This window comes from Pundamilia nyererei, unplaced genomic scaffold (genome assembly GCF_000239375.1).
Source record: "Pundamilia nyererei isolate P.nyererei 1_Seehausen unplaced genomic scaffold, PunNye1.0 scaffold00161, whole genome shotgun sequence".
NCBI classification, from domain to species: Eukaryota; Metazoa; Chordata; class Actinopteri; order Cichliformes; family Cichlidae; genus Pundamilia; species Pundamilia nyererei.
This window is the reverse complement of record NW_005187562.1, coordinates 1,164,482-1,175,187: the sequence shown is the minus strand read 5'-3', so window position 1 is coordinate 1,175,187 and position 10,706 is coordinate 1,164,482. Positions and strand designations below refer to the sequence as shown.

General features: G+C 39.5%; 1 protein-coding gene across 2 annotated transcripts in view; it reads left to right on the top strand.

Moving 5' to 3' along the window:
* The window catches only part of vegfab (vascular endothelial growth factor Ab), a 15,594-nt gene extending 5,029 nt beyond the window's left edge, over positions 1–10,565 (top strand). Inside the window, exons 5-8 of one of the 2 annotated variants that reach the window (XM_013913960.1) lie at positions 2,447–2,479; positions 6,559–6,633; positions 8,435–8,578; positions 9,465–10,565. In XM_013913960.1, coding sequence (XP_013769414.1) covers positions 2,447–2,479; positions 6,559–6,633; positions 8,435–8,578; positions 9,465–9,486 — 274 coding nt within the window. In that variant the 3' untranslated portion in view covers positions 9,487–10,565. The remainder of the gene's footprint in view (positions 1–2,446; positions 2,480–6,558; positions 6,634–8,434; positions 8,579–9,464) is intronic. The other variant, XM_005745614.2, reaches the window with a different exon arrangement.
* The last annotated feature ends 141 nt before the right edge of the window (positions 10,566–10,706 follow it).

The following is a 10,706-nucleotide window of genomic DNA, read 5'->3' as shown; positions in this document are numbered from 1 at the left end:
ACACACACACACACACACACACACACACACACACACACACACACACACACACACATACTCACATCCACACAAAGCACAGCCAAACATCACTGCAGGCAAATCAACGTGCCTTTGTGGAGCAGAGTGGAAGTTGGCCAAGCACGCCATGTGAAGTTATTGTTTGAAGTTTTCATCTGACACATTCACCAGATGTGTATCACCTAAATCCATATCTTATCTTTGCTTCTTTCACTTCGCTGATTCTAAAAAGACCCGAGCAGGTTTGAACACATCACAGCAGACATTCACAATGCTGCTTACATTCATCTTGGTTCCATCGAGTACAATGCCCTCTAAAGCATTGTTTGCAATTGCGACATATGGAGGTCGCTCCTCGGTCCATAGTTTAGATATAGGTCTGTGAGATAAGTGTTATAAAGTGGCATTTTGCATTTTACTGGGGCAATATGGTGCTGCACAAACAGCACTGTATTATTGTTCGAACGATGTGCACTGCAGATTCTGTCCATCTCAGACCCTTCCCTGTGCAAATTACCCCAGCTTCTGCCATGTATGCAAAGGCTCTGCATCAGTGGAAACTAGGTATATATGGCTTCTGTTCAGAGGCTTTTATTCAGTGTTATATTTAGATGTGGCCTTGTCTTAGGTTTGATGGTTCACAAGTTGTCTCTGGACCCTCTCACAGACTGCCCAGAGACAAGGTTAACTGTGACTGAAATTACCACGGATCCAGTCAGTTTGCTGTTTTGCTTTGACTGGCAGAAATAGGTGAAACAAGTAACATTATCAACATCAAATGATGTCCCTCTTGTGGCCTAGCATCAACAAACACTATATAATCACTTTTTCTTGTCACCTTTTTTGCTGTTTCTTGTTGGACATGTGTAGTTTTCCATACTCGTGACATTATGATGGCAGATTTGAGCTCTGTGTCATGAATTAGTAAACCTTGACAGAGCGTCAAGGTTTACTAATCCTCCCACGTTTCAGGAAACCCTAACAATAAAGCAAACATTGCAAGTATGAGTATTGGCAAAAGGCCGAGTTGAATAGCTCTTCTTCTTTTTTTTTTAACTGTATCTCACGTTGAAGCCACTTGTCCATCAAACTTCCGAATTTGGGCAAAATATCCACAGGGAATTAGTTCTGCATGTCTGCAGCAGTGACGTCCTAGTTCACCATTTACTTGAAGCTATAAACCTTTAAGACACCTTAATAAAAATTTAGATGGTGCTATGAATCCATTTAGTTCTATTTTAAAATTATGACTTAACTATTACAGGAACTGCTTTATAGCTATTAAGTCGCTGGGAAACTGCTTTAATATATATATATATAAAACATTGTACATTAAAGGGTTGGTTGATAGCTTTTGGTTTTCTTAAGTTTACAACCCTTCTGGGAATCATCTGCACCTAGATCTCTTTTTACATCAGTGGGTCATTGTTTATGACTGCACATCAAAAGCTACATTGTCACTGAACAATCGCTGATGGTGCTGACGCTACATTTTAGCAAATGCTCACCACTTGGACTGACTGCATTTGATGTGATTGACCAGTAGAATTCAGACATATGTAAATGAGAAAGCTTTGCCAGCATATTCATAACCTACAGGTACAGACATACCTACTCTAAAAACCTGATCAGCATGCCCCTGGTTTTGAGAGGCAGACCCCTCTGGAAAAAAGCTGCTCAGTCCTATACTTTGTGTTTTTGTGACTGGTGCTTAAAACACTTTAGCTATATGGCAGTATGAACTCTAGCTATAACCCAGTGTAAGTATTTAAAGGGTCTATCCTCCAGTATAGGGTTGGCTTTAGTACAGTTTTGTTCTTGTAACTACTCAACTTTTAAATTAAAACTAGACGTTTAGCTTGTAATTGGGTAGTTTTACTGTGTTGCTACTTGAAGTAAAGAATTTGTATCCTAATGTACAGTATATGTAAACACATATACTGTCATGCGTTATCCATCCTGTGCAGACTTGCTGTACTACTATGTAAAGCAGAAACTTGGCAAGTGGTCTATTACCTTGCAGGAAACATCGTTTCCTAAGACTCTGGAATAACTATTGCCTCCAGATATGCCAGCAACTCCACACTGTTATTGGCTGGGAAGTGAAGCAAACCTGTCAAAATGTGTTTGTAGTTGTGTGTATGTGTTTTGTGTGGATCCATTAATGAATATAATCCAAGAACTGCAAAATTTCCCAATAAATTGATTTCACTTGCCAGTTGCAGATGCCAGATACTTGAAAAGAAACTAGATTTATCATAGGTTCTGGTAAAGGACGGTGACGCAATGTGATGTGAAAAGATTCATGTGATTCCACCCATGATGATAATAAGCCCCCAGTCCCTGATGATCTTGATAAGTATCTGTTTACCGGGATACAGTTGCATGCTGTGATCTAATGTCATGTTGTTTTGTTTCTGCCTTTCAGGTTAAAGAATGAAGTGACAGAAAAGAAAGAAAAGTGAGTACAGCGCTCTTTCTGCATGGAGATTGTGATTTGGGTGGAAAACAATAGGGACTTGAGATTTGATCTTTTTCCGGTTTTGCCTTGCCAACAAACAATCATTTGTCTGCAACTCTCAGCCTTCCCAAATTATACTATAGTCCCTTTTGAACATAAATGATGTGCCTGTTATTTTCCCACTCCCACTTCCTCCTTTTTTCTTTCTTTAATATAAAAAAAGAAAGACAAAAACACAGATAGAAAAGCCAAAAGCAATAACATGTCATCAAAACCTCAGTGAACAAGCAACATGAGATCGTCCTATAGTGAGCACAAATTAACATGCTGCTGTCAGATGATAAACATTGGGAATACCAGCTAATCCCGCTCAGGTCAATGAGTGACACTTGATGAGTTCATTGCACTTGCAAACCTGTCCTTTACACCTTTCCCACCTTTTCTATCTCATCTGCATTCCTCTCCCTCGTCTCTGCTGTGTAGATGCCACTTGACTTCTGCAACTTTGGTTTCTGACTCCTCTGATATAGATAACAGTGTTTTTGAAGATCTGTTAAACTTTTGTGTTTATAGTCCTATCTTAAGAGGGCCTCCCTTTGAATACTACAGAAGTCAGTGTGCTAAGGGTCATTAAACTCTTTAATCCTCTTTCTGTGAGTAGCCGTTGATATTTTTCCATTGTGGGGTTGTTGTTTTGGTTTTATGTCAGGTCGTCTGTCATATAGATAAGGGGTAGCTGCGTGATCTTCTTGAACTTTGCTTTAACTGTTTTTGCGAGTGTGGCTTTGGTGGGGTGTCACTTTAGGGTAACAGTTCATGTTCTTGTTTCTGATATTTTGATTCATGTTGGCTAACCTCTCTAAGGCAAGAGTCTCAAAGTCTGTTAGGATGACTCATTATGTTGAGGTTGTGAAATTAGTTAATTATCAACGTCTCTGCGGAAATTGTGTGGATTTTACATTTGAAACACGTCTGCTTCATTCTGTTACACAGACCTAGATGCTGTATTTATCAATCAGTCCTAAATGGGGCTTAGTTAGCCCCATTTATGACTTCTGCAGTCTGTGATCCAGATACATCCCTGAATCAAAATGTTATTTTTAGCCATGCTCACAGTGATAGCAATGACAGATTCTTTTCAGTTTGCCAGTCCATCTGCAGTTTTCCCTGAACTAAAAATTCTCTACAATTATTAGCGCATTTTGTACAAGAAAACAGTGATCGTTTCAATATTAATCATGACTTTGGTTACCCCCCCAACTTGTTCTCTATTACATTCATGTTTAGGTGGGGAAAAAACAACTAGTGGGTGGACAGTCTTGAATGTTGCACACATCCATTGAGTGGTGATGGTCTGCAGAAAATAATTTGATCCCTTCCAATCATTCATAAAGCGCCATCAATATCACCCGCTTTGGATTATGAATACGTATTTGCAAAACTAACAACATACCACCACCAGCCGCGGCTGGGCATAGTGCTAATTGGCAAATGTTATCATGCTAATACACTAAACCAAGGCTAAATAGCCTTTTACCTAGCTACACATCAACATGTTAGCATTGTCATTGTGAGCAAGTTACCATGCTGATGTTGCATTTAGCTCAAAGCACTGCTGTGCTAAAGTTAAACCTAAATGTGCTGCTAGCATGGCTGCAGCCTTCCTTCCCAGTCATTTTCATAAAATGAAATTTGGTTTGCCCATCAATAAGGTAGCTAGGTGTCAAGTGCAGAGTGGACACATGTGGAAAGAGACGTGTAAAATAAGGAAAGATTCAGTCAAATGAGAATCCAATTCTAATAATAGTCTAAAAATCGAAAATTCTTTGACAGACTGCACTACCAACAGCAGCAAAACCTTCAAGAAAAACATCTGTCATACTAAAAAGAGGGCAACTTTATTTTTAAGGTCACCCACTGAACATAAGTTTAAAAAAAGCACCTATGTGACTGAATAATGGAGTAACATCAGGTTATGTGCTTTGATATGACCTGAGGTCACAGGACTATACAGCTCTGTGAAAAATGAAGTTTTCACGGGACTTTATAGGGTCCTGTGAAAAACTAAGTACACCCTTTTTGCTTCCACAATGATTAAAAGAGTAAATAGCAGCCAAGCGCTGATAATGAAATGTACTTGGTTAACTGATAATAATTTAATCGAGTACATTTGCTGATTATCAATTAATTGATAATCGATTAATTAATATTTCTTTAAAAGTAAAGTTTTGGCAGTTTTCTGGTCTGGAACATTCAGCTGTGTGTTAACACAATGCCACAATCTTCCCAGGAGTGGACGTCCGAGTCAGCTCAACCCAAGGTCTGACCCTGCAATGCTCAGAGAAACTACAGACTCTACAGGCCTCAGTTAGCATGTTAAATGTATGGCTTGTTTGGAAGGCTTCCAGGAAAAAGTATCTTCACTCTAAAAAGACAATGGCAGCACGGCTTAGGTCTGCAAAGTTGCATCTGAACAAACCACAAGACTTCTGGAACGATGTCCTTTGGACAGATGAGACCAAAGTGGAGACGTTTGGCCATAATGCACAGCACCACATTTGGGGAAAACAAGCACAACATATCGGCAAAAACATCTTATATCGACTATCAGCCACAGTGGTAGAGGGATGATAATTTGGGTTTGTTTTCTAGCCAAAGGACCTGGGCACCTTGCAGTCATTGAGTCGGCCATGAACACCTCTATATACCAAAGTATTCTAGAGACCGTGTGAGGCCATCTGTCCGACAACCAACGCTTGGTCCTAACTGGGTCATACAACAAGTCAAATCTCCAACAGAATGGCTTTAAAAGGAAAGGTGCTGCAATGGCCTAGTCAGACCTCAACCTGATCGAAATCCTGTGGAGGGGCATTGGAGCTGTGCATAAATGAATTCCCGCAAACATGGATGAACTGGAGAATCGCTGTGAAGAAAAGTGGACCAAAATTTCTCCAGAACGATGTGAGAGACTGAAAGTCTTACAGAAAATAACTGCTTTAAGATATTGCTGCTAAAAATTGTTCGACAAGCTCTTGTATCATGGGGTGCACTTAGTTTTTACCAGGACTACATAGAGTCCTGTTAAAACTTTCTTTTTCACATCACTGTGAGTCTGACACTGCAGTTGTATCACGTCTTCTGTGCATGATACAATTGCAACGCTTCTATTTATTTCTTATTCCTCCTAATATTTATAATATTTTATATTTTTTCTTACTTAGAAAGTAGAATTAATGTACTGTATATATGCTAGCCATAAATATCAATAGATACTTGTAATCATGTTTTTGCTGTTACGTCTAACTAACAAAAGTTTCCAGCAAATATACCTTGTGCAGCGGAATTATATCTGACTCCGCTCGTTATAAATAATGCATATGAAATCCAGCCTATACACCAGGTGCATGCTTTGTAAGCACACACTGGCCTGTTCTCATTGTGCTGCAGTTTGTAACGAGTCGAGTCAGTGATAAAGAGTTGCCCCAAATAGACTAAAAGATGCGGTTTTGGTAAAGTCCAATTTTTTTTGTATTCAGATCATCTGGGAAACTTCCACCCACCATAACCTACAAAGAACAATATGCTTTCACTCTCTGCAGAGTCATTGTACTTATTATTTAAACATATATACATATCTTTTGAGCCCAGTTTTGGGCAGTGAAGGAACTTAGTCTCGGAATATGCGATATTAATCATATTCACACAGTGAGCTGCTTTACTCTGGCTGTTTTTTGAGAAAGAGGATATAAGTTGTTGTCTTGCTTTCTAAAAGCGTTATTTGTAGGTCATTTAACTCATGATGGAGTTACTTTCTCACTACGCTCATTCATTTCACATCATATCTCATCGTATTAATTGGGTCCAGAGAGCCTTGTGTGGAGTTAGAATCCCATATAAGCCAATCAGTAACAAAAATTAAAACTCTTAGCTAATAAAATGATATACATATTTTTTTAAAAACCAAAAACATTGGGATCAATTCATGTTGGCTTAAGCAATTATCATTCAGAGATTTAAGCACGTCACTCTCATCAGTCTCTCAGGCATCTCTCTGCCTTGTTCTCCTGTCTCTCTTGCAGAAAATCCCGGACAGGCAAGAATAAAGGCCAAAAGAGAAAACGAAAGAAAAACCCTGAAAATACAATTCATGATGCGTATGTCAGCTCTGCCTTCTCCACCTACCTGCACCTGAGTGTTGCGCTTCTTATAATTAAGCTAATCTGGGAGGAGTTATTTTGCCCCTTTTAATTTGTACCATTTAATTTGCTTATCGGCCCTATCGATTAGCATGTTGCTTCCGTGTGGTGTCCTAACTTTGTCTTGTCAGCCATGTCCTAAATATTCAGAATCTTAGACTGTATATAAAAGACATACACAGTTTTTAGGTTTCAGGAACTTTCACTGTGGAAGTTTTTCAAACCTGTATTCTTTCTTCTGGCCAGCAGGGGAATTTTTAGCTATCCAGCTTCTTAGTCAGATCCGTTCCTCGCTCGTTTGAACACACCGCAATGGCAAAAAAGAAGTCTTTGCTAACGAATGGGTAATTCATATTGGCTGTGTCCACCTTTTATCTACAATCTATGTTCAGGATATTAGACTATGCCCTGTTTGCCGATGTGTTTTGCGAAGGTAGCTTCAGTTAAATTTTGAGTGATAACTAGGGGGTACTTCAGACCACATACCAACTTGCAAGGAATAAACATTAACCTCAAAATCTCCAACTAATCTCCTAGTAATATAACCGAGGCAATGGTTGACTGATGTTCGAGACGAGATACAGCATTGTATCATAAAACCAACAAAAACCTAGGGTTCAAATTGGCTGTGGCTTCTTGTCAGATAGCTCTTTTTATTATTGATAATGTCCACGTTTAAAGGAGTTCAAATAAACAGATCTTAGATCAGCTGCTAGCTGTAACATGAACCTCCTGTCTAGTGAAACTGATCTCAGATCCACCAGCATGGCTTTGCCAACCGGCTCATACTGTTCTGGTATCTGTGCTGGGATCACCAGGGTTGTAATCATAGTCCCGTCTTCAGTGTTGAGTCTGTGCTGCTTTGCTGTGTCTCGTACCCGTCTCCTTTCCCCACTTTGTTCTTTTCATCTTTACAAACAGTTTTTTGTTTGGTTTTTTTGCTGTCCTGTGCTTAATGCTGGTACTTTTCATGTTATGTGAAGATATGAGTGATGCTATCTATTGCTTTTTTTTCAGCAAATTGTTTAGCAAGGACTGTTTTTTTTATTTTATTTCTTTGTTTGCCTGCTTTTGTGTCTGAAACCATAAAAAACTAATATTTTATTCAAAAGTAATATAACGAGATCATGTTTCTTCAGTGTTCATACTGTGAAGAGATTCCTGTCTGTATTTTCACTTGTAATTTGTATATTAAGATGTCAATGAAGTATCTGGGGCTTCACACCTGCTGAGAATTGTAATTCAGATGACTTTCAGCCTTTGTTTTGATTTCATGTCTCTCTGTGGGAAACCTAGTCCTCGGCTTTCCTTCAATAAAATGAAATCTTTCCTAACAGTGCATCAAACAGACCCTCGAGTCTTCTTTATCACGAGTTTAGAGTGAGAGTGAGAAGTGCGCTGTCACTGACCCGCACTTTAAAGCCATATGTTGCTTTGTGATGCATGAACTGGTCTCGAGCTTCGCTAACTGCATGTCTAACACATATCGTTCATTCAGGAGAGGTCGAATCAGCTAGGCAAGGATGGGGGTAGGGAGCAGGTTTATTTCTACTGCTTGACTTTCTGCCTGCTCTGAGGGATCCTGTGAGCAATACTATACAACTGTCACATGCAGCACAAATTGGCAGTGGCTCGGAGGAGCAAACTGGAGTATATGAAAGGGTTGACCCAAGGGTGACCTTTCTTATGGGTGATAACGGTGCACTGTGATAATCTGCCTTTCCTTCTTCCTCCCCATCTCCTTGTGTTGTCTGTCCAGTGTTTGTGAGCCGTGTTGTGATCAGTGCTCAGAGAGGAGAAAGCGTTTGTTTGTACAGGACCCTGCAACCTGCCGGTGCTCCTGCAAACACACAGATGAATACTGTAAAGAACGCCAGCTAGAGCTCAACGAGAGGACCTGCAAGTAAGTAACATCGGCAAAGTGGTTCACCCATTTGTTGGACTAAACGGAAAACCTGTGTGGAATTTATAGTAATGCAACCAACTTAAGATCCAAATATAGTTCGGTCAGATGACATCGGTAGCAAATAGGCTCTAGTCACAACATCCCTGTTAGACTCCACTATGGAGGCTTTTGCAGGTTCTCTTCATATTCAGTCGCGTGACTACTATAGCTTCTAGTACAACTATAAACTACTGTAATCTAATGTACTAGCACTGGAACATGGTTTGCATACAAAATTGTATGCTGTTTCTTGTAGTCTTACAGTCTTTTAAATGCAAAAACAGTACATAAAATCATAGACTGCATTTATAGCAACTGAGATGCCAGTAACCGGTTTGCGTACTACCAATTTGAAGGTTCAAGTGAGGAATTTTGGGTCATTTGAGGAACTGCAGTTTCTGGATAAATATATGTTGAACTGGCAAAGTCTGCAGTCTGCAGAAATTTGTTTCAATGCCCTTTTCATTGTTTTCAACTATGATTATTTCAAAAAGCTGCATCCCTGCTTGCCCAGGACCAAGCGGCAAAGTGACTTAATTATTAATTCACTAGCTGGGACCACACCCTTATGTAGATGTGACAGCATATGGGGTTTGGGGTAGGCCTACTGGGCCAGACAGATCCCCAGATAGTACTGAGAGGTGAATGAATCGGAACAGCTTATAGTGCAGTGGGGCATAGATAGAGAACTGGAAGGGGAGTTTATGAGATAAGTTATCTCCAAATAAATGCCACCTTGCCTGCATTTGTGTGAGCAAGACAAAAGAATTAAAAATAGGCTGATTTTGCTGTTCCCTATAAACATTTATTGCGCTTATGATCATTTCTCTTTCTTCTTGTTTAGATGTGACAAGCCAAGAAGATGAGAGAAGTGGGGGCACCAGATGTACAAGATGAAGGAATATATTAGAGATACTTCACAGCACGCACTTTTTGACCTTTGAACCGTAAGCTCTTCTTTTCTGTGGAAAGCATTCCCCATGGACCGAAACAGAACAAAAAGAAGGACTGAACTGAAATTTCCTCCCACTGTATATCTGTGTGTACATAGACCACATTTAAAGAGAGAAAAAAAAGAATATACAGAATTGTTGCTGCTACTGTAATAACTAAGCCCATGATTTGTCTAAAAGCAAAATAGGAGCTATGTGGTTTTGCATTTCTAGCAGGCTTGCAGTGCAGGTGTAGTCTTATCGTCAGATCATTGTGTACAATTACTTCACTGGATACGCGTCTACTGTGGTTGTGTTTCAATCATAACATGCGAAACCTCTCAATCTAATATATATTTAACTGCTAAAACAGCAGGCAGGACTGAAGAGGACGTGGGTGTCTTTTTTTTTTTTTAAGCAATGGATGGACCTTTCTCAGACGACGTTTTGCCTTTTTTCTCCTCGTGATATCACTTCCTTCCCTCTGAAGACTTTGCAGCACTGACCTGTGCTTACATGGGTCACGTCTGTGATCAGAGGAGACTCTGAAGTGCCACATACTTTTAAAGGGATACTGGTCATCGATATAGAGTTTGTATGTATTGCTATGTCCTACAAGAAAACCACTGTATGATTGATTCCATTTGAAAACTGTGCCTCACGAAAGAGTACTGCTTTTTAAATTATTTTGGTTTGCATTGTTTCAGGAGTCTGTCAACTGTCGACGTAGTTTTCTTCAATGTTGAACTCAATACAGAATCCAGTGATTATACAGCTTCTCTAAACCTGTACACAGTTAATATCTCTCTCTAATAGTTCATTCTAGATAATTTATGTTATAGAGTATTTTTCAGTATTCAGTCTACCCATATTTAATTTGGTCTATTTATGTATGCAGTGTTATGTACCTGTGGCTGTCCTATCTCCCCATGTGTAAGGTCACTGATGGCTACTCTCGTTTCTACGAAGCAAAATAAGCAACAACAAAAAAATCATAAATGATTTTAACATTCCCAAATAGATCATTTGTACTGATAACACCTCCTCCTTTTCAACCCGTCTCATCTAAGGGCGTGGGTACTCTGTAGAATTTCAACTTGTGTGTGTGTGTGTGTGTGTGTGTGTGTGTGTGTGTGTGTGTGTGTGTGTGTGTG